At 46.1% G+C, this 23,761-nt stretch overlaps 1 protein-coding gene across 1 annotated transcript in view; it reads right to left on the bottom strand.

Annotated features, from left to right (window-relative positions):
- PKD1 (polycystin 1, transient receptor potential channel interacting) overlaps positions 1 to 23,761 on the bottom strand; it is a 216,338-nt gene that overhangs the window by 48,149 nt on the left and 144,428 nt on the right. Inside the window, exons 27-38 of the mRNA XM_087729000.1 lie at positions 18,093 to 18,263; positions 16,354 to 16,497; positions 14,930 to 15,140; positions 12,071 to 12,197; positions 10,427 to 10,543; positions 8,983 to 9,032; positions 8,215 to 8,417; positions 6,116 to 6,221; positions 5,701 to 5,819; positions 4,961 to 5,163; positions 981 to 1,175; positions 595 to 734 (exon numbers count right to left, since the gene is read on the bottom strand). Of these exons, the coding sequence (XP_087585126.1) occupies positions 595 to 734; positions 981 to 1,175; positions 4,961 to 5,163; positions 5,701 to 5,819; positions 6,116 to 6,221; positions 8,215 to 8,417; positions 8,983 to 9,032; positions 10,427 to 10,543; positions 12,071 to 12,197; positions 14,930 to 15,140; positions 16,354 to 16,497; positions 18,093 to 18,263 (1,786 nt within the window). The remainder of the gene's footprint in view (positions 1 to 594; positions 735 to 980; positions 1,176 to 4,960; positions 5,164 to 5,700; positions 5,820 to 6,115; positions 6,222 to 8,214; positions 8,418 to 8,982; positions 9,033 to 10,426; positions 10,544 to 12,070; positions 12,198 to 14,929; positions 15,141 to 16,353; positions 16,498 to 18,092; positions 18,264 to 23,761) is intronic.

Raw genomic sequence — 23,761 nt, 5'->3', positions numbered from 1 at the left:
CAATGCTGTACAAACAAATCTTCACACTAATTAATCAAACTAACTGTCTCCTGCAAACTCCAATCTCCTTCTGCTACTCTTTTATTTCCTCTGGGAGGCGCCGTTCATCGTCCACCTGTGGCCTTACTCCAAAGTTGACCCTTCTTCTTTAGCTGTTCCCTTCGTCTGGCAACTCTGCGCATGCGCACACTGGGAACAGGCTCCAGCTATTCTGCCTCACTGCTGTCTGACTCCAAAGGCAGCTGGTAACTGTCAGACGGCCCTGGCTCCCTGTCTGCCTCCGACACAGAGCCCTCATCAGAGCCTTCCCAGACTCCAGGACTGGCCCATATTCCTCCCCAACCTCCTCACTGTCCCAATCTGTCAACAGCTCCGCTGGCGGACCACAACATCTCCAGACCTGAAACCCCACCCCCACCCTCTTCTGCACTCTAAAAAAAACCCACGTGTTGGTTGTTCTTGGCACCTACAGAGTGAGGGAGGATATTCTGTGGACTGCTGATCCCTAGGAAGGGATGAGTGAAGCTCAATAGAGGAGCATCAAACCATTTACAACCATAAACATGTGAACAGGAGACCATGCAGCAGAAATACCTCTTAATATCCAGGAATTGCCTGGTTCCAAGTTGCTGCTTGATGGACTTTTGCAAAAGAAACGCCTGGCTGTTGTGTGAAGGCCCACTGTAGTTGGTGAGAAGGATGACCAGCAGGAAGAACATGTAGACGAAGCAGTTCTAGGAGAAACAGAGGAAGGGGACTTGCCATTCTGCTCAGAAGAGCCCAAAGCAGCCCCTGCAGGCAGGATGCCCCAACCAGGCTGGGAGGACATTCTGCTCTGGGATCTTGGGGTGCTTGCACGCCCACCCTCTCACCGGCTCCCCTTTGAATCAGGAGGGGAGATGCCCTCAGAGGCTCCATCTCCTCTTTCTCCTTCCAGGGCTCTGGTCTCCCCCTCCGGATGACCCCTTCCCCCTTTTCACCTTGAGCAGGCTGTGCAGAAGCTTGACCTTCCTGGCTTCCTCCTTGGCCTGGAAAAGAGCAAAGCCCTGAGGAGGCCGGACCTTCCCGATCTTCTCCGAGACGTGCTCTACAAAGGGGTGTTCCACCAAAGTGTCGTCCTCCTCGGGGTGCAGGCGCTTGGCCACCAGAGAGAAGTAAAGGGCTTCCAGAAGAATCTGGAGGTACAAAAATATCAAAGCTCTGGATTTGGAGGTGACGTTGCACATCACCTAATGCAACCCCTTCGGAAGGGAAGATCTGTTAAATCCACACTCTCTTTCGGCGAATCCATTACTATTCTAGAGACAACTCCTGTTCATCATGCTCTGAACAGACACTCAAGGATTCTGGTTGGACCACAAGGGAATATGCTCCAGGCACAACTGATCTCAACAACCCCTGCCAATGTTTAGATTCCTCTCCCTGCACAGAACTGGCTCTCCGTCCTTGTGGCCTGGATCTTCCCAAGCAGAAGGTAAGAGGCTGGTCTGTAAATAATTCAGCCCCCAGGTCCAACCAGGAGCCGCAGAAAATCACTGTAGATTTTAGAAAGAGATGGCATGGTCATACTCCACTCAGTATCAAGGATGCAGCTGCAGAGGTGCTCAACAGCATTAAGTATCTGGGGGTGCAGATAACTAACAATGTGAACTGATCTTTCCACACGTCATCCTTTCATGCAAGGATGCAAGCCAGTGTCTGCAAAGCATCCAAACCAGCATCTGCAATTCCTGCATCAGATGAGGAGAGCACATCTTTCTCCTTCTGTCCTGGCCACTTTATACCGAGGCATGCTGGAGAGTGTTACTGTTACCGCATCACTGTTCGATTTGGTGACTGCAGTGCCTCAGATGGAAAGTCCCTACAGAGAGTGGTGATGACAATGGAGAAGATTATAGAAAGCTCATTATTATTTAGGATACTGCTTATAAGCTCTATGTGCTTAGAGCTCAAAGCATTGTCAGAGACCCCACATACCCACTTCACGATCTGTTTCTGTTGCTCCCCTCTGGGAGGAGGTTTCAGAGTATTTCGAGCTGGACTTCCAGATTCTGTAACAGTTTTGTTCCCTATGCCATCTCTCTGGTATCACAAGATTCATTTATCTCACCACGTACATGTATACATCCGAACTAGACTGTGTTATCTCTCTATGTCATATAATGTATGTGGGTATATGCATAATTTTGTATTTATTTTGTCATGGATATGTAGGTTATATTGGAGCTGGAGACTCTTTGAGAGCTGTATGCAATGAAATTTCATTTTAATGTATGCCAAAGTGACAATGAAGTTATTCTATTATCTATTAGGTAGCTTCCTTGAAAACCAAATAAGTTTTGAGTTGCCGCAGAAATTCTCCACAACAATTTTGACAGCCCAGTTTCTCTTGAAGGTGGGAGACGTTGGACGAAAATATTTGTTGGATGCAGGGGAGAGGAGGGGCCAATGTCACAATGTTACATTGTGCGGATTCGACTGTCTGAATCCACCGATGACACTTTTGGCTCTGGACGGTCTGGCAGGACCTAAACTGTCCCGAAGAGATGGTGACCGGGAAGACAAGACCTTGCTGGTCGCAGGGACATCGCAAAGTCCCTGATCAACCCAAGGGAAGCGCTTCCAACTGGCGGCAAACAGGCAGCCCCCCCCCCCCAGCTGACATAGTTGGAGACGGCTCCAGGAAGAGAGAATGAAAGTGTTTCCACCTGGTGAGGTGTTTTTTTCTTTTCTTTTAGAAGATTGCCCTAAGAAACTCTTTTCTTAAACTTAATTAGTCCATTAAGCAAGAACAAAGTGGCGTATTTAATCCCTATTGGACTGCCTTAAAAAGTTTTTTGCTCTTGCCTGTAATCCTTTGTGGATTGAGTGATTGCAACGCTTCAGTTTTTTCCGCTTGAGGTGAAGGGATCTTTTTTTTCCCTATTTCCCTTTACTACTTTAACTTTTTTGGCTTAAATTAAAATTCTTATTACTTTAATAAATTTCTTCTTCTACTTGTTACAATATTATATTAAAGATACTTAAGGAAAGAGGTTTTAAAAGAGTCGAATCTGCCACTTGGAAGCCCAAGTCGGAAGCTTTTTTTCCTGTAATATTGTTGTAACAATATTTTCTTTGTTCACTCTTATTTACCTATACTGACTGTGCAATAGAAGGGTTTGGAATGTCTCTTTAAAACCTGATAAAGATCCAAGGTCACAAATAGTGGTGTATGTAAAATATTTTGACAAGAATTGGAAAAGGAAAGAAAAACTTTAGAACCCTTCTTCTTTGAAAACCATAAAAGAACATTTGTCTAAAATAAAAATAGATATATTCCTCAAAATCTGTGACAGGCTAGAGTGGCAGATAGTACCAAATTCTTCTTGCTTTTTCTTTATATTTCTTTTTACTCTAAAAAATGGATCAATACTCAGATGAAGAAAACTTGATAATTCAAAACATCTTGGCTGGACTTCAAAAAATCTCAGAAGGACTTGAGATATTTGACAAGAAATGAGATAGACTATGGGGTATCACAAAAAAAGATGATGGGGTTGCAGCCCCAGAAATTAAAGAAGTGAATGAAAATACAGAAAACAAAGATAAGAACTCAGATGAACTTATTAATGGAGTAAACGTGAGTGAAGGTGGAAAGAAGGGAAGCTGGAAAAGTGACTTTGATAATCTGGTGCTTCACCCCAAACTCCAAGATGCAGGAGAAAAAGAAAGAGCAAAAAAGATGGAGTTAATAAGACAAATCTATTCAGAAACCAACATGACAACCAAAGTTAAGCTTACATTAATAACAATTCAAGGGCAACAAAACTACATGAGAGATCGTTTAAGCTACAAAGTGCGGAGAAAAGTCTTAAACCCTGGAAAGGTTCTGGACACAGAATTGACACAACAACTGGCGAGAGATGAAAGACCATTTTGTTACTGGAATGATACTGGTTAATAATGCCAATTGATGGAAAAAAGCTAGTTAATTTTTGATGATTATTAAGTAGAGATTTTAGTACCTTATAGACTTTTAGATTACCATTGAATGTTTATCTATTAACATAAATTTACTATGATACTAATAGAGAAATAATAACCCTAGTTAGGATACCAGGCCATAGAAATGCTAGTGTACATTCTGGGTGATTGTCAAGTAGAAATGTTAATATCTCTTAGATTGTCTAAAATGTTGAATGTTTATTTTCTTAGCACGTAATTAACTAATTTAGGATTGACGGAAAAGTCCTATAAATCTTATTAATAAATCATTGTTTAAAGACGGTTATAAAGTTATAATATTGTGTGGGCCTGGAGAGGACAGGTGAGATAATCAGTATATAACCTTTAGTTAACTACAATAATAACAATGAAATGTTAATGGACAATATTTAATGATACATACAGGTATGTTACGGGGATGGGGAGAAATGCTCAGATATCCTACTTAACCGAATTAATTTTAGAATATGTCATAAAGGTGTAATGTTATTGGAGATCTATTGAAACTGCAAATGAATGCCAGTAGGTGGTTGTGTCTTCTAATATAAATGATTCTAGATAAAAACATGTTTAAACAATGGTAACCAAATGAGAATTATGGTACAGAGATAGTAAAATATATAACTTTCCTTTCTTGACTTAAAATGTACAACATGATTTGAATGAAGTATATGTAAGGACTGTGGAAGAAACACACGGAATATATTTGTAACCAATCGATACGCTTTCAACAAGATTTAACAAAAGATTTTTTTTTTTTTTTTAACTAAAACTAAAAAAATTTCTCAAAAAAAAAAATTTGTCGGATGCCTACTCAAATTTTAGCAGCACAAACAAAAAAAAGATGGAACGTGGAAACGAGGGGAAGGTAGGGAATGGAATGTGGCCAGAGAGAAAGGGAACCAACCACCGGAGGGAATTGAGGAGGGAACCTAGAGTGATCTTCTGGGTCTCATCTTCTGTGAGAACTTACCTTAAGGGGTTCCCAGAGCAAAAAGGAGGAGAGGAAGCTAAAAATCCCTGAGATCAGCCACATGAGGGCCACACTGGAGCTGAACCCCATTCCGATCCACACGGAGATGCCAAAGCAGACGAGGAGGAGGAGGAGGCTGATGGCGTGTGCCAAGTAGGAGCACCAAGAGGGCAGCAGGCACTTCTGGAGATTGTGGTCCACAACTGCAGGGAAAAAATGGGGTGGGGAGGTAAATCTTGGCACAATGCCCCAGGTGGGTAAGAACCACACTGAGCAGGGACTTCATGCCACTGAAGGTGAGATGAGGCCTGCAGGAGCCTGAATGCTACACCCAAATACTTTCAGAGAGTAATTTCAGCATCCTCCAGGAATGCAACAAATGTACAAAAGATAGGCATCGTTGATCCTTCACTTTTCTGATTCCCTGCTTGTAGATGCCCCACCAGGGCAAAGAATTTTGGGTTAAGGCTTATTTAACAAAGAGATAGAAAAGTGACACAGTCACAACTGAGTTGCAGGAAAAGAGGTACAGATACTATGTAGGAAAAAGCCCCACCCATTGCCTGGAGGGCAATTCTAGACCAGGGTCTCTTGGCATCTTGGCAGTGAGATCCCACCAGAAAGGCAGCTGTGAGACGCCCTGCAAGTTAAGAGCATCAGGTCTTTGTATGCCTTATTTGGAAGGGATGTGGGAGGCCTGAGGCCTTTGCACTTCCCCAGGTGGGGCCAGAAAAGGTTACCTGTTCGGGTTGATTTGGCGGAATGATTCAGTTCCCGGCCAGGGGCTGCCACGCTCTGGCCTTTCTCATTCAGCCTCTGCAAGACGATCGCTTCCATCTTGTCTCCCGGCATGTTTGACCTACCGGAATAATCCAATGCAGGAACGCCTTCAAACATTGGCAGGAAGAAACTAAGAACTTTTTGGGGGTTGGGGGTGTTCCACTCGCCTCTCAGCCCATCTTCCTCCTGATTCACCAGGTGAGAAGCCAGGTGCAAGTCAGCCAAGGGAAACCCTACACAATGCACTGCCCCCTTTTGCACATGTTGCATCTCTCTGTCTCAGAAATGCAACCTAGGAGATTGGGAGGGGGTACTTCTGAGAGCTTCCTTTCTCCCCACCTTTCAACATATCCCTTCTCCTCCCCACAGACTTACAGCCCAGAGAGGAGGTCTTTTTCCACCTTGGGGCAATTTCCCACTTCCTGAAGATGGGGGATGCCACCAGCTCCGTCTGCAAGAATCTGCCGTATCAGATCTTCATCTGTTATGGGAAGAACAAACAGGGTTCTCAGGGCAAATGGTACCTCCGATGGGTGTTGTGGAGGGAGGGTGTGTTTGTGTGTGGGGGGCGGGTGGGGGGGCATGGCCTGTCTTCCTACTAGGTTCACAAGACCAAGCGTTCCACCATACCAACAGACGGCATTGCCCAATTGCTGGGAAGGGAGTCCTCCCCTGTGAAACATCACATCCTTCCACCCACAGGGAATGGGGGCAGGCCGTCCTCTCTGGGCCCTGCGTTGGAAACCCTATGGGAAATTTGTGACGGGAGGGAGATCAAGACGCCTGTCCATGTCTGCTAGAGAGAAGTTGCCTGAGGATGGGCTCCAGCACGAGTCCCAAAGCTCAGAAGACTCAACCTCTCGTCCCGGTGACCGACCCAGGTTGGAACCTGCAACATTAACCTGGGACACACAGATCAGTGGTGGATTACAACCGGTATTGTTCCTGTACGGTGCTCCGGAGAGCCCACCTTTCCACCCACGCGCCTTACCGGTATTCAAAATTTTCGGGGCTTCCGTGCAGGCACACGGAGCATACAGCACCTGCGCGGATCTCACTTTTCTGAGAGAGACGACTGGGGCAGGCCTGGACTCTGGAGTTCTCACCCAAAATACAAAGCTATTCTTTCCAATTCGCAATCCCCCCCCCCCCCCATGATAGGTTACAGCTCTCTCGGAGGCGTCCAAGAAGGGTGTGTTAAGTTGGTGAGAGCTGGTTTAATGTCAACGGTCCGACTAGCGAACCTCAAAGGAATAGACACTCTCAGGATCTTTAAATTCCCCAAAGTATAACTTTATTGGACACACCATCTCAGAACTGCAGAAGTAAAACCAGCTCTGGTTTCCCCATTCAAAAGTTCACTTAGTTAAACAATAGATTCCCTTTCTCCCGACCACTGGATGCTCACATTGTCCAATTATAAGACTTCCTTTTGTTATGAGAAAGAGTCCGTGTCTCTGTCTAACAACTGCGACATTGAAAGCTTAGCATTCCATTGGCCCCCCTCCCTCCTCCCACTTGAATGGCAAGATGAAAAGTGATAGAAACTCAGAAGAAGTAAAGTGTTTCAATCTTCACACAAGAGGTGTCAAACTGGTAACATTTCTTTCTCAGGGCAAATGGCCTTGAAGATCCTTGTAGAAGCCAGTTTGGTGATCCGTCTTCCTCCTTGTCACTGCCCCCTCCCTAGTTCCCACGTTTGAAGTTATAGTTAATAGCACCGAATAAACCCGCATCCTCCCTCCCCCCTCCTGCCTTTATGGCAGGGCACTGGCAAGGCACCAAGTCGGTGATGATGAGCCTGACACTTCATTCATGTCTCCTCTGCAGAAGTTGGTCTGCAAGTTCCTCTTTAAGTCCTCTTGGTGTCACTGTCCTCCAAGTCAGAGGGATCCTCCCTCCCTCCCTCCCTCCCACTTTCTTTCCTTCCAGCCTGAGCGCTTGTGGGGGAGAACCGTTAACACGTTTGGCCTAGCCTCCTAGGACTTCCTGAGGACTGGAAACTCTGGGCAGGTTGAGGTGAAACAGGTGCCCACTGGACTCAATAAGGCTTGATTTGGGTTAGCAAGGTCCAACAAACCAGCTTTTAAAACCTTGATTTAGCAGTGGGCATGAATAACATGTGAAGCTCAGAGTTTTTCCTGGCTCTGCATTGCAAAAACCTTTCTAATGCAGAGATATCCTAGAAAGAGAACATTGAGGGGTCTCCAGGATGTGGTAAAAAAAAGGCATGATGGTGCAATCAAGGTTCTGCCCTTTTGAATTGTGCCCCACACACAAAATGCACATAAAAATCTGACGGTGCTTCAGACCCCTGGCAGATACCCTGTGGGAGCCCCCCCCCCTGTTCTTTCTCTCATGGCCCCTCTGATTCTTCACACAAGGTCCCCCTCTGGGCAGATCAAAGGGCCGATTCTACACCAGATGTCAAAGTCCCTTGCAAGCCCCCAGTGGCTTCTCCTTCCCCTCCTTACCGGAAGCGGAGAAGTATTTGGCTTGAGCCTGGGGAAAGACCGGAGTCTGGCCGTCCCCCTCAGGGGCCAAAGGAGCCTCGAGGCGGAGATGACGACTGGTCCGCCCTCTCTTCAGCTTCTGGATGGTGTTGCCCATGATGGACGGGTCGTTGAGCAGGTCTGGCCAGTTGAGCAGGGCTTCGTTGGACTGCCACCGGATCAGGCTGGTCCAAAAATGGAACGGAGGGAAACTGAGAATTCCCATCTACTCTGCTTCTCCCCCTTCCTCCAAATCTGGTCTCAAGGTTTGTACAGGTAGTTCTCCACTTATGATGGGTCACTTAATGAACTTCGAAGTTACCACCCAATTTTGAAGTTCTGATGACCACAACCCCCTCCCCCTCCACTGGGCATGCAACAACCAGCTCAACTTTGGCTGCTTGCAGTGTCCTGTGGTCACAATTTTCAACATTTTTTGCCAGTTTCCAGCATTTATTTCTGATTTCTGGCAAAAAAAACCACTCACTGGATAAAACAGATTTCCTTAACGACTGCCACATCATTTAAAGACCATTAAAAAAGTCATAAAATTGGGCATGGTCACATGGTGACCTGCTTAATGACCACAATGACTTAATACGTAATTCCGGGCTCAATTACAGTCCATGGCTACTTTTCTCAGCCTTGCTCCCATACGACTAAACTCTACTTGCAAACAGCAGGTGGCAGCACTGAGCCAAGCTTGGCTGTTCTTACAAGGCTAAGCTGTTGGTCGAGCCAAGGACTTACCTTTTTGAATCGTCCAGGATCAAATCGGTTTTGGTCTCCTCTGAAAAAGCCTGTAAAGGAAGAGAGAGTGAAAGGGACAAGCGTTTAGCCCATTGGCTGTCCTTGAGATGCCCTTTCTAGACAGGGACAATTGAGAGCATCCTGTCATACCCTGTTACTGTCTGGTTTGGAAGCATTTCTGCTTCGGACAGGAAGGCAATGCAGAGAGTGATGAGGACAGCAGAAAAGATTATTGGAAGTTCACCTTCCTTCCATCCAGGACATGGCATATAAACCATGGAGGAGGCTTCACAATAACCAAACAGAACAACTAGATTCTGTAACAGCTTTCTTGAGACATCAGAATTTCATTTTTTCATGTTTGCCAGTGTGTTCACAGAAAAAAAAGAGACAATAAAGGTTATGTCTTGTCTTTGTTGTGGTCTGCCGGCAGCCTAGGGAACTGGCAGCAGATTTGGACAGTGAGGAGGTTGGGGAGGAAGATGGGTCAGTCCTGGAGTCTGGGGAAGGCTCAGATGAGGGCTCTGCATCGGAGGCAGAGAGGAGGCCAGGGCCATATGGGAGTTATGTACTGTCTCCAGAGCCTCCAGAGTTGGACAGCAGAGAGGCAGAGGTGCCAGAAGGCAAAAACAGTTAAGACAAAAGGGACGACTCGTGAGTAAGGTTTGGAGGTGATTGGCGCCTCCCATAAGACATAAAGGAGGAGCAAAGGCACGTGAGCCTTTGCAGGAAGCAACTTGGTTCATGCTGGTCAGTTTACCTTCTGAAAATACGTTTGGACTCTTTGCTCCATGTGGCCTTGCCAAGTTAATTGCCAATTAAGTCTTTGGCATTGTTTTCAAATAAGACAAAGGTGGGTGCTTATCAGCCTTATCCCAAAGGACTTTGGCAGCCTTCTGCAGAACTCTTTCCAAACTATTTGGGACTCATTATGGGTTGTGAATGAGAATAATTCACAGCCTTTGAAGTAAAAAGAGGGTTTTTGGACCTAATCATGTGCTTTTTATTGTATCAGGAAGCCTAGGCCAGAACTGTCTTGTCTTGTCCTGTCCTGTCCTGTCCTCTCCTGTCCTGTCCGGCTCAGGACCAGGTTACTTAAGAGACCATCCTCTCTGGTGGTTTCTGCCATCCAGTTTGGTTGGACAGGACAGGTTGGGTCCCCCCAGCCAAAGAATAGGGACAGGAGACGTGCCTTCTCTGCCATAGCCCTTCCTTCTGGAACATTCTCCCCTCAGAGTTGAGGAGGACCCCAACTCTGTTGGCCTTCCACAAGAAGCATTGTGCCCGGCCCTGGGCCCCTGAGGATGCGAAGGGCCCCATTTCATAGCTATATTGACATCTATGTTTTTTTCCTGTGTATGTGTGTATAAGAAAAGATTCCCAGGACCGGCTAGAGATTGCAGGGTGGCATGGAGAGAAAAGGGGAAGCCCTGATTCTCCTCACCTCTGTCCGAAGTCCAGGGAAAGTGATGAAGGAGCTCTCCAGAAGCGATGAGTCCAGGTAGTTGTCAATCTCCAAAGACTGCTGGTCTGAATGGGCCAGAGACTGGCTGATGGTCACCTGCAGGGGAGGAGGCTGCTTGAGGGAGGGAGGTGAGATCACGGGGTGGGGGAACAGAAATTTAAATCTGCCTCAATTTGTCCCAAAGGGGATTTTTCAAAAGGTAACTGGGCCTTGTTTTTCCTTGAAGTAATTTTGCTTCTCCTCCAGGAAGCTTCTTCAGCTTTGAATGAATGGTGGAGAATTCTACCAGAACTGAAGAAGCTTCTTGGATGAGAAGCGAAATTTCTTCAAGAAAAAACCAAGGAAGTCCTGTTGCCTTTTGAAAAACCACCTTTGGGACAGCCATGACCTGGATATGTATATCAACTAACATGACAATATGCAGATAAGTAAACTGCAAAATTTCCGGACTGTGTACACAAGATTTATAAGCCAACTGGTATAGATTACCATTTTTAATGTCAGTGCCCAGTTAGGCATTTCTTTAGATTAAAAATATTTGAAGAAAGTCAGACAAATCAGCTTACGATCTTTCATAATGAACGCTGCTGCTGATGTTGGTTTATTGCCCTTATTTTCCAAGGCATCAAAATTGATGCAACATAGGGAATTAAAACCATTGCTATTTTTAGCTGCCAAGTTTCTTATTACAAAACAATGGAAAAATATTGTTTCAATTCGAACATCACTATTTAAAAATCTGGAAATTTGTTATAAAAATTGAACTGTTGAGTCCTTGGAGATTCCTGTAGTGTCATTATAGTCAACAACAGACAATGCAAGTATTACAAGAGAGCAAATTCCAACAACTTTATTCCAAGGAGATTGAAGTTTGAGCAACTTCTGAAACTAAACATCTTCAAGTCTGTGGAGATTCTCAGTTACCCAGGTCATGGTTGCCCCAAAGGTGCTTTTTCTAAAGGCAAGTGGACTTTCTTTGCTTCAAGGAAAAGCAAAAAGTTTATCTTCTCATCCAAGAAGCTACTTTTTTTTTACATGTATGAAAAAAAACTTTATTTGAAAATATGAACATAATATTTTAAATATTTAACAGAGCTGCACAGCAAATAAGATATGTTTTTATTTATTGGGAAAACCTAACAGCAAGAATTTGCACCATATTTCATTTCTTGTGTGAACATAAGGATAATTAAGGCATTACAAATGTTATGCTTTTTTAAAAACCAGAATGGCAATATCTCTCTGGCCCTATAAGTAGTCCCTCCCCTCATATATAGGCAAATAAAGCACCAGACTGTTCAGCTACTTTGAACCCAAGAAGCTTCTTCAGCTCCAACTGAATGGTGGAGAATGGAAGGATTTAACAAGGAATATAAATCTTTCCATTTTCCACCATTCTGTCAGAACTGAAGAAGCTTCTTGGATGAGAAGAGAAACGTCTTCAAGGAAAAAGCCCAGTTGCCTTTTCAAAAAGCACCTTTGGGACATCTTTAAGAGTTGGGGGGGGGCATTGTGGAACCCCTAAATGAAACCTTCCCAGGCCATTCTTTTGGACTTCCTAGGGAACAGGGAAGCTGTTCTGAACTCCACACATGTTTTAAATGGGCTCCCTTCCATTGTTACCTTGCTCCGTGCCATCCGGAAGAGGAACAGGAGAACCAGGTACACAGGATAAACCACCAAACTGGAGACCAAGCCAACCAAGACTGTTTCGCCATTAACCGGGATCAGGGTGGAGATGGGCTCCGGACTAAAAACAGAACCAAAAAAGTGTCAATTGGAAGCTGTTTGTCTGCCTGTCAATAAGACTCCAGAAAATGTAGACGGGTTCAATGCTGTTTATTGTCTAACCCTGTTTCCCCAAAATAAGACCTCCCCAGATAATAAGCCCAATTGGGCTTTTGAGCGCATGTGCTAAAATAAGCCTCCTCCCCAAAAACATTGCAACACAGCAGCAGCCATGAGGTGACCACACTCACTGCCTCCTGCACCTCAAAAATAATAAGACCTCCCCCAAAATAAGGCCAAGCGCTTATTTTGGGGGTCAAAAGAAAATAAGGCCATGTCTGGAAACACGGTAAAGAGAGGAGGGAGTGAGAGACAGAGGGAGGGGGGGTAGAGAGAGAGAGATGCAGAGAGGGAGGGAGAGAGAGAGATGTCAAAAGCGTTTTGTGGTTCTGCGTGTCTTTTAACAACCGGTTCTCTATGACCGGCTGGGTAGACATGGCGGGGGAGGGGGGTGTCATGTGTCTGGGTGGGAAGGAATGGCATCAAGTTGGCCACGCCCACTCAGATTTTGTGGCTCCCGGTGTTTTCTTTTTTTTGGGAAAGGGGCCCAACTGGTTCTCTGAGTGTTTAAGGTTGCTTAAACTTTTCTGCCTCTGAGGGAACCTGAGCATCAGCGGCTCTTCTAGGAATCTTTCGAGCTCATTATGTTGGGAGAACAAAATGGGTGGCTCAGATGATGGGGGCCAGGCTCGGTATTTTGACTTAACTGTATTAAAAGTAATAATTTATACAGCGATGTTATTATTTAATGCAGTTCCAGATTTACAAACTTGGATCACTGAAACAAATTAGGTTTTTGAAAAAAATGGACTCTGTATGGATGGAGTGGAAAGATCAGGCAATCAATCGATGCTGTTCCAGGCAGCTGTGCTAATGACATGTTTAAAAATGAAGCTGCTTAATTTCTTGTATATAGTAGGAAGTTACATATCGCAGTTTTGTTTTTGTATTTCGTTCTTTCTGCAGTGTTTTTCCTTTTTTATATTAAAACAATACATTTTAAGAATTTATTCTTAAATAAATAAAACAAAATAAAAATATCCCAGCAGGTTTTACACTGAGCGTCCTGCCCAGAGGTTGCACCAGTCTAGATTTAAGCCTGTGGGAATCAAGACAGCAGGAAGGCCCATTTGCAGAGAGGGGATGCCCAGCGGGTCAATTTTGTGAACTGAGTGGGAGGAAAGGAGGCACCCAGCTGTCTTCCTCTGCCCTTCTTCTCTTCTTCCATTACACCCAGAAGAAAGACAAGGACCCCAAAGGCTTGAGACAGACTTCCAGCTTCCTTCAGTTGAACAAAATCTGCCACAAACGGTAACGTTTAATGTACCGAAGAGGGGGAAATGATTAAAGATGGCAGTTATCATATTTAAATTAAGACTTATCAATTCAAATTAAATTGGTGTAAACCTTGCCCTGCCTTGAGCACACAACCCTTTGCAAGGGGCTCAAAAGCTTAAAGATGGTGCAAACATTCGTTCTGGGACAGGAAGCCGCCTCATCCCATTTGGAGCTGATACCTGGTGTTATTCGCTCCAGAACCAGTGTCTTTCTCTCTTGTCTATGGAGATCCCCCCTCATCCAAGTCATGGTCGTCCCAAAGGTGCTTTTTTCAAGAGGCAACTGGGCTATTCTTTGTTTTTCCTTAATGACGTTTCGCTTCTCATCCAAGAAGCTTCTTCGGTTCTTCTTCAGTTAGAACTAAAGAAGCTTCTTGGATGAGAAGCGAAACATCTTCAAAGAAAAACAAGAAAGTCCAGTTGCCTTTTGATAAAGGACCTTTAGGGCTTTCTTTCATCTTCCTTCCACTCAGGGCAGGACTACTCAAGCTGGGCTCCAGTATCTATCTAGGCCCACTTTGGACTGAAGGGGGGAGAGGGGGGCTGCAGGCGAGTACCGTATTTTTCGGAGTATAAGATGCACCAGGTTTTTGAAGAGGCTTTTTTTTTTAAAAAAAAATAACACTCTGCAGACCTCCCAAACCCTCAGCATGCCTCATATTTTGTGAAAAATGGGGCATGCAGAGAGTTTGAGAGGCCTGCAAAGTGCTCCTGGAAGCTGGAAAAAAAGGCATAGACTAAAGGCTATTCATGCACAAAAAAAGGGCATGCATAGCCTTTAGGAGGCTTGTAGGATGCTCCTGGAGGTTGGGGGGGGCAAAAATGAGCAAAAAATGGCCCATTTTCTGCTTGTTTTAGCTCTCCCCTGCCCCCAGGAGCACTTTGCAGGCCACCCAAACCCTCTGCACCTCCATTTTTGTAAAGGGGGCAGGGTTTTGGGGGCCCAACAATGCTGTATTCAGTGTATAAGATGCACCCAGATTTTCACCCTCTTTTAGGGGGGAGAGGTGTGTCTTATACTCCGAAAAATAAGATAATTGCTACTAAGGTAGGGAAGGGTCTCCTGGGGCACCTAAAGACCCAGAGAGAGAGTCACGGATGTTCTTCGGTGGTCAGTGGTGGCCACTGTCTCCTGAGCAGCTTAAACAGGAGCCATGAGGAGAACCTGGGAAAGTCACCCCTTTAGGGACCCGGGGGGGAGGGGCTAAATTGAAGAGGAGGAATAATGCAGGGCCAACATTTCCTCCTCCCCTCTTCCATTTAATCTTGGGCAAAGATTGTGGAAGGTTCTTCTTTCAGCGGAGGTTGGGCCGAGAAGGACCTGGCGCTTGCAACACTTTTGATGCTGGTGGCTCACCTGAAGTTGGCATCTGCCACAACCCCGTACCACACGGCATTGGCACAGAGGAAGAGGAAGATGAGGACGCAGCAGCACGATGCTCTCTGGACCCGTGTGAAGCGGCTGCGAGGGGGCCGGTCCCACAGCGAGAGCCAGACGTGCCTCTCGAAGAAACCCCGCTGCAGCTCGCCCACGAAGATGCGGAAGAAGCTCCTCAGGTCGGCCTCACCTGTGGAGGGAGACAAACGGGTGAAAGGGAGGCTACGGAGCAGGAGTGGGGACCAGCAGAGCATGGCTCAGGGATTCTGGGAGTTGAAGTCCACAAGGCATAAGAGGGCCATTGAGATAGAGCATGAAGCAGCAGAGGCTACGGGAGACTCTCCTCCCCTTCCCCGTGCCTTACAGGGGCCCGTCCACAAGAACTGGGCTCTGCTGGAGGAGACTGGTGTGGGCTCGTCCTCACTCCAATCCACTCCACCTGAGGGAGCGGAAGGGGAATCTCTCTGAGAAGATCATTGGTGTTCTTGCTAAAGAGTGCGGCTCTCTCACGTTCAGGCCTTCCTTTTGTGTTTCCCTTCCCACAAAATCGGCATCTGATCTGGGGCAGCCATTTTGTCCTTGCTGTGAAGACTCAAGCCAAGCATGGCTGTTAGCTTCCTCAAGCTGGATCCCTCTGGATCGTCCTTCCTCTTCCACTGAGTCAGTTTTTCTTTTTCTCTTCTTTCTTTCTTTCTTTCTTTCTTTCTTTCTTTCTTTCTTTCTTTCTTTCTTCTTTCTTTTCCAGCATCTACATCTGTCTGTCTGTCTATTCATCTATCTCTATCTATCTATCTATCTATCCATCCATCCATCCATCCATCCATCCATCCATCCATCCATCTATACATCCATCTCTCTATCATCTCTATCTATCTATCTATCTATCTGTCTGTCTGTCTGTCTGTCTGTCCGTCCGTCCATCTCTCTATCATCTATCTATATCTATCTCTCTATCATCTATCTATCTATCTATCTATCTATCTATCTATCTATCTATCTATCTCTATCTATCTATCTATCTATCTATCTATCTATCTATCTATCATGTATCTATCTATCTATCCAACCAACCATCCCTCCATCCCTCCATCCATCTCTCTCTCCATCCATCCATCCATCCATCCATCCATCCATCCATCCATCCACCTCTCATATGCTGCCCATCTCACTGTTACAGTGACTTGGGGTGGCTTGCAGCATGATAAAAAGGTAACCCCAAAGAATTAAAACTTAAGAAACATGAAATGAAGACTAAAAACCAAGAGAACAGGCAACGTGGGGGTGGGGACCTTTTCTCTACCCAGGCAGCCGCCCCCACTGTCGAGCTCCCCAATCGGGGCAAAGCAGGGGCCCAGCAGAGGCCCCAAGGGGCATCCAGGGCCGGCTCACGCTGCCCCACTCACTGGCAGCGAACACCTCCTTCTCCACCAGGCCGTTGTTCTCCAGGCTGTCCACAGACAGCCAGTCGTTCACCAAGAAGTGGTAGCTCTTGTAGGTCTGCAAGTCCCTGACAATGACATGGTGCAGGAACCAAGCTGGGCTGAGCCCTGGAAAGCAGAAGGAGAGACGGTTCAGCCAGGCTGGAGGTCTATGGAGATTCCCCGTCATCCGGGTCACGCTTGTCCCAAAGGTGCTTTTTCAGGAGGCAACAGGACTTTTCTTTGAAGACGAGCCAAGAAGGCTCCACACCCATTAGCACTACATAGTTGAACCCAAGGACAACAAATAAACCTCCAAGCGGCCTCAGCGACCCTCTGAAAGGATGCAAATGACCAGCTCTCTGCAAGGAGTATAAATCCTCCCATTCCCACCATCCAGCCAGAGCTGAAGAAGCTTCTTGGCTGAGAAGCAAAACATCTTCAAAGAAAAAGAATAAGAAAGTCCAGTTCCTTATTCCTGAAAAAGCGCCTTGGGGTTTAGCCGTTTTCTGGGTCGCCTTCCTACCCCTTTGGAAAGGGCTACAAAGAATACCTGCCTCCTCTCCTTCCTCCCAACCCCTGCCTTCCCTCCTCACAAGCAGATTTGCAAAGTGCGAATTCTCCCTTTATCAGTCTTTATGCTCAGGCAGGGTTAACAAGTCAGAATTATTTGCTTGTTCTCTAAGGCAGGGCTGTCCAACCTTGGCAACTTTAAGACTTGTCGACTTCAACTCCAGAGTTCCTCAGCCAGCGAATTCTGGGAGCTGAAGTCCACATGTTTTAAAATTGCCAAGGTTGGAGACCTCTGCTCTAAGGCAGCCTTTCTGGCTTTGTGGACTGCCAGCGGTTGCGGTGGTATGTGTGTGTGTGTGAGAGAGAGCGAGACAGAGAGAGGATGATTCTGCACAAGCAGCACACAGCCTAGTTCTAAACAGGCTAGGACCCAGGACCTGCTCTAAAGGTCACTTGAACAATGCAATAATAATAAATGCATAAATAAATTCTGGGCTTCAACTTGTGGAAAAAGCCAAAGGGGAAACAGTCACTCCAATGGCTGGATTTGCCCAATAGGCTTGGCAAAAACGAGGGGGCCAAATGTCAGCAGGCTATGGGAACTCAACCCTTTGTCAGCAGGTTGTGTGAAGCAGGTGAATGTGTTAAGCAGACTTGTTTGGGCATCACGTGACACCCAAACGTAACCACGGCCTTAGTTAACTTGATCTACAGGGGCTTGGCAGGTTGTGTGTGGGAAAAGGAGGAGAGGTAGACAAAATTAAATGTGGGCTGCAAAGCAATGGAATACATGTTTAGTGACAGGTGAGAACCTACAGCACCTTGGAGACAAAAATTGATCATTATAAATTCAAAAGCAACAGCGTTAACAATAGCACTTAGATTTTATAAATCTAAATCTGCCTCTTCACAGTGCTTCACAGCCCTCCCTAAGCGGTTTACAGGCTCAGCCTCTTGACCTCAACAACCTGGGCCTTCATTTGACCCACCTCGGAAGAATGGAAGTCAAGCTTAAACCAGTCAGAATTGAACTGCTGACCGTCAGCAGAATTAGCCTGCAATACTGAATCTGGATTCTCTGGAAATCAATCCTCTTGACCAATGAAGACCAATGAAAAGCAGAGATTCCTTGCCCTTGACTTCACCTCCAACCATAATTTCTGTCCTCCCAGCTGCCCAGCGAAGCTCAGCACCCTGTTGCATTTATTCACCTTTATTGTCATGCCAGATCCGGATCTTCCACACGCTGCCCAGGTTGCGCTCTGTGGCCACCTGGAAGATGTCAAGACTGTTGCGGCGAAAGGCATTCTCATCATCCAGGTGTCTGTGCCCAGATTTGCTATCCATCCCATACAAAGTGATCCCCACATGGGCTGTCGTCCCTGGGGGGAAAAATGGAAGGAAGAAGGAAGGAAGGAAGGAGCGAAGGGAAGGGAAGAAAGGAGAGAAGGAAAGGAAAGGAAGGGAAGGGACGAATGAAGGAAGGAAGGAGAAAAGAAAAGGGAAGGGAAGGGAGGGACGGAGGGAGGGAGGAGGGAAGAGAGAAGGAAAGGAAGGGATGAAGGAAGGAAGGAAGGAAGGACAGAAGGAAAGGGGAGGGAGGGAGGAAGGAGAGAAGGAAAGGAAAGGAAGGGACAAATGAAGTAAGGAAGGAAGAAGGAAAAGAAAAGGGAGGGAGGGAGGAAGGAAGGAAAGAAGGCTTAAATTGCGATTCACTCAGTACCTCCAGGAAGAGCTTTACCGGAGCACCTTATAATGTACTGAGGGGTCCCAGATCTGCCACTTGAATCAAGATTTGAAGCTGACAGTTGGAACACAGCTGGGGCACTGCTATCCTAATCACAAAACCATCACCATGGAAAATATTATATAATCATCCTGATTTCTACCACTTCAGTTCAAAGACCTTCAAATAGATGGAGGAGATGATGGAAATAAATGAATGTTAACTCTTTCATATACTTTTCATGTCGACATCATTCATTTACGACACATACAAACAAAACCCAACATATACAACAGGTGTGAAAACTACATCCCGGGAGTTGCTGAAAGCTGAGTAACCAGCTCATTACTTATATCAGGGCTGTCCAAACTTGGGAACTTTAAGACTTGTGGACTTCAACTCCCAGAATTCCCCAGCCAGTAGCTGGCTGGAGAATTCTAGGAATTGAAGCCCACAAGTCTTAAAGTTCCCAAGTTTGGACAGCCCTGACTTATATCATGTTGGGGTCTCAAAGAATTTAGCAGAAGGGGAATGAATCTCAGCTTGTCCTTCTAAAGCCCAAAATAGCATTCTAGTGTAATGTCTAAAGGTTGAGTCAAAGCAACTGGCCCAAACTTTGTTACTCCAAGGTGTCTCGTTGCCCATCCAAGCAACTTCATCAGTCAGAGCAAAATTAGCTAGGCAGGGAGTCAGAGAGTCGCTGGAATGTACCAACTCTTGCCACGCCAACTTCAGAAATTTCTCCCCAAAATGGCTTGCAATATGTCAATGAAGACACCCAGTCATCCAGGCCAAAGGTGTCTAAAGGTTGAATCATGGCTACTGGACCAAGATGTGTTAATCTCAGACGTTTCATCCAAGTGGAATGTAAGCGCTGAAGGGAAGAGAAGGGCAGTCAAATATTGTGCCAGATCTGCCATCCCATTGCTTCACACTTCGCTTTGATGGCATCCTGCCACAAAAAGGGAGGAGGAGGGAGGAGAGGAATGTCAGGAGGGGGGAGTGACAAGAACCAAAGGGGCCAACCAGAGACAATGGTTGAAAGATCCAAGGACATAGGCATGGGAATGGAATGCAAACACCTACCAAAGAAGTGCCAAACTTTAGAACTGTTACCAAAACATCTAGTCTGAATACCATTGAACATTTAAGAAATGAACGGGAGGGGGGAGAGCTAGGAGAAGGGAAAATCACTGGGTTTATGTGGGAATATTCAGATCTGGCTTTGCCATTTGGCTTTAGTAAAAGTATACCTTTTGGATGGAGTCGAGGGTCTTTCTTTTCTGAACGCCGAAGGTGGGATAGGCCTGACAGATTGCTTTATAAAATCCCAGGAGGTGTCCTGGGTGATAGTAAATTTGCCTGGCATCTTTAGGGTGGAACAGATGCTGGTGCAGTTCCAATTTCCCCCTCACTAGGAGAAGAGTAAATATTATACAAAGCTCATGTCACGCCCATACATTTAAACTGCACAATATGTATTCTATTGCCAGCCAAGGCTCCCCATAACTTCCAAAACTCGCACTGCCTAGTTCTGTAACTAACTATTACAGAGAAACCCATCAAAGCACTTCAGTGAACAAGGACAATCCATTTGCTCACAAGGAGAGCTTTTCTCCTTGGATATCACAAAAAATCAGCAAGGATTTAGGGTTTAAAAAAAAAAAAAGACAAAAAATAAGAGCTTACATCAGTCCCAAATTCTGTTGACAGCAGATGTAAGATGGCAGACTTTCTAATGTTTTTCTTCTGCCAACTGAAATCTAAAGTCAACAGAAAGTCTCATTTCCCATCATAACAGCTGTTGGAAGCTGCAGAGTTTATTCAGGGGAAAAACAAGCCATTCCACAGTTATGGGACAATCATTTCAGAACGTTACAAGACTATGAATAAGCTTTCGATTTTGCCAGACACGCTCCTCAAGCTGGTGTGTGAAGCAAATTCTGGGCTGCTTTAACAGAGGGATAGAATAAGGATCATGTGAAACATTAGTACCGCTATATAAAGCCTCAGTAAGACCACACTTGGAATTCTGCATCCAGTTTTGGTCACCACATTATTAAAAAGTTGTTGAGAATCTGGAAAGACTGCAGAGAAGAGGAACTAAAATGATTAAAGGCCAAAAGACTAAGAGACATGAAGAACGGTTGCAGGAATTGGGTTTGGCTAGTCTAGTGAAAAGATAGACTAGGGGTGATGTGATAGCAGTCTTACAGTATTTGAGGGGCTGCCACAAAGAAAAGGAAGTCAACCTGCTCTCCAAAGCACCTGAAGGCAGGACAAGAAACAATGGATGGAAACGAATTAAGGAGAGAAGCAACCTGGAATTAAGGAGAAACAGTGAGAACAATCAACCAGAGGTTGTGGGTGCTCCATCACTGGAGGCTTTTAGGAAGAGATTGGCCAGCCACTTGCCAGGAATTATATAGGGTATAGGGCAGAGGTCCCCAAACTCAGCAACTTTAAGACTTGTGAACTTCAACTCCCAGAATTATCCAGCCAGCTATGCTATGCTCTGCTGGCTGGAGAATTCTAGGAGTTGAAAACCACAAGTTTTAAAGTTGCCAAGTTTGAAGACCTCTGATCTAAGTGGAGAGATTGCAGAGGAAGGGATTACAAGAGAATAAATTATGCTGGCTGGAGAATTCTAGGAGTTGAAATCCACAAATCTTAAAGTTGCCAAGTTTGAAGATCTCTGATCTAAATGGAGAGATTGCAGAGGAAGGGATTACAAGAGAATAAATTATGCTGGCTGGAGAATTCTAGGAGTTGAAATCCACAAGTCTTAAAGTTGCCAAGTTTGAAGACCTCTGATCTAAGTGGAGAGATTGCAGAGGAAGGGATTACAAGAGAATAAATTATGCTGGCTGGAGATTCTGGGAGTTGAAGTCCACAAGTCTTAAAGTTGCCAGGTTTGAAGACCTCTGGTACAGGGTCTCCTGCTTGAGCAAGGGTTGGACTAGAAGACCTCTAAATTCCCTTCCAACTCTGTTATTTTGTTATTCTGTTAAATCTTGGCCTTAATGGTCATGTCTCAAAGCCTGTTGGTGACACTTGGGCTAATTTAAGAAAAGAGGGTGATTACTCCCCAGGAAGCTTGCTCTTGAGCAAAATCATGTGCCAGATAATTCAGAGGGTTTGGGTTTTTTTTTTCTCTTTGGCAAATACAGGAACCTACTTTTCTATGGGCCACTTCCTTTGCAGGATCAGGTTGCAGGGACATTGGAGTAGCAACTGCCCCATTTGTGAGAGCCCGGGACTGCTGCCTCTCCAAACAGGAGCGCCGGATCCAATATTCACTATCTTGCCAATGTTCTAATGGGAGGGGATATTTGTTCTGGAGGTTGTCCCACAAAGGATGCCTGTGTTCCTTAACAGCTGCCAGATGTTCTCCATTCTGCCCTTGCTTACTGGACTCCAGGATAGAGAGCTGGAGACAGGAGGGACTTTTCCAGTCCGCTGCCCTTCGGATATGTTAAGATTGCAGCTATAGCTTTCTCCAGGCAGTCCAGGTCAAAGTCGAGGGTTGGCCATTATGTGCCAGAAAATCTAGAGGGCATCATGCCAAGCAGGACTCACAGTTGCTGTAACCAAAAGCTATTCTGATTCTCAGAGTTTTTCTTCAACAAGATTTAATAAGATTTAAAAGAGTGAAGATTTTAGCAGCTAAACTATTGCTAGTTTTGAAACTATTGGTGAATATGATAGGACCAGGAGTGCGACCTGGAGCCCCCTCCACTGAGTGCAGAAGCAGAAGTGGATGGGGGCCCAGACTCGCCTCCCGTCCTGGAGTGAATGGTGTGTGTGGCCTGCCAGGAAGAATGGGGGCTATGGGGGAGGAGGGGGGCCTACGGGGATGGGGGAAGGTCGGAGCATTTTGGTTACGACTGGGAGGGGCAGATATGACGGGAGCTGTAGGGCTAGACATTACCGGGGAAGAAGGACTCGCTACATTACAGCGATTCCTTGTTCCGGCCCCTCAGGCTCAACTCAAGGACCTGGTGGCAGAGGAGATCAGGGCCCTGGTCTCAGGTTGTTGTTGCTAAATGCCAGGTCTGTTGTGAACAAAGCTCCCCTTGTCCGGGATTTAATATTAGACGAGGAGGCATGTATAACTGAAACCTGGCTGGGCCGAGAGGGAGGTGTCCCCCTCTTAGAAATGTGCCCAGAAGGGTTCCAGGTGCTCCACCAACCACGATACCAGGAAGGGGTGGGGGAGTAGCAGTTATCATCCAAAGGTCATTAGTTCCTCGCAGGATCCCTGCCCCAGAGATTGTGGGGTGTGAGTCTCTCCTCTTGAAGTTGGACCTAGGGGTTCAATTGGGCTTGCTGTTGATGTACCTACCTCCCAGCTGCGTCACGACAGCCCTTCCTGTGCTGCTAGAGGCAGTAGCCGGGTTGGCGGTGGAGTTCCCCAGACTAATGGTACTGGGGGACTTTAATCTACCATCTCTTGGTGAACACTCAGATGGGGCACAGGAGTTCATGGCCTCCATGACAATCATGAACTTGACCCAAGTAGTTCAGGGTCCAACTCATAGAGCAGGACACACGCTCGACCTTGTATTTCTCTCAGGGCAGTGGAGACGTGATCTTGAGTTAAGGGGAATAGAGACCTTGCCCTTGTCATGGTCACATCACTCCTTGCTGAGGCTTGACTTCAGGACGCTACTCCCCCATTGCAGGGAGGTGGAGCCAATTAAGTGGCTCCGCCCCAGGCGCCTGATGGACCTGGAGGGATTTCAGAGGGAGCTTGGAGAGATACCTGACTCCCTTGTCCGCAATCCAACCGAGTCTTTGGTTGCTGCCTGGAATGTTGCGGCGGCTGAGGCACTGGATCGGATTGTGCCTTTGAGGCCTCTCCGAACCAAGGTTTACCGAGGAACTCCGGGAGATGAAGCACCAAAAGAGACGCCTAGAGCAACGCTGGAGGGCTAGTAACTCTGAATCTGATCGAGCACTATTAAGAGCCTTTATTAGGACTTACCTAGTGGCGATACGGGCGGCAAAATGTACACATTTTTCCGCTCTTATTGCATCCGCGGAATCTCGCCCAGCCACCCTGTTTAGGGTGACCCGCTCCCTCCAGAAAGGTGAGGAGGCGGGGGAACCTCAACAGGGAAGAGCTGAGGAGTTCGTTCAGTTTCTGTCGGA

This window comes from Thamnophis sirtalis, unplaced genomic scaffold, assembly GCF_051295495.1.
Source record: "Thamnophis sirtalis isolate CommonGarterSnake01/CBP01778 unplaced genomic scaffold, rThaSir2_p1.2 scaffold_14, whole genome shotgun sequence".
In the NCBI taxonomy this organism is placed as follows: domain Eukaryota; kingdom Metazoa; phylum Chordata; class Lepidosauria; order Squamata; family Natricidae; genus Thamnophis; species Thamnophis sirtalis.
Note: the sequence above shows the minus strand (reverse complement) of the source record. Positions and strands in the feature narration are given on the sequence as shown.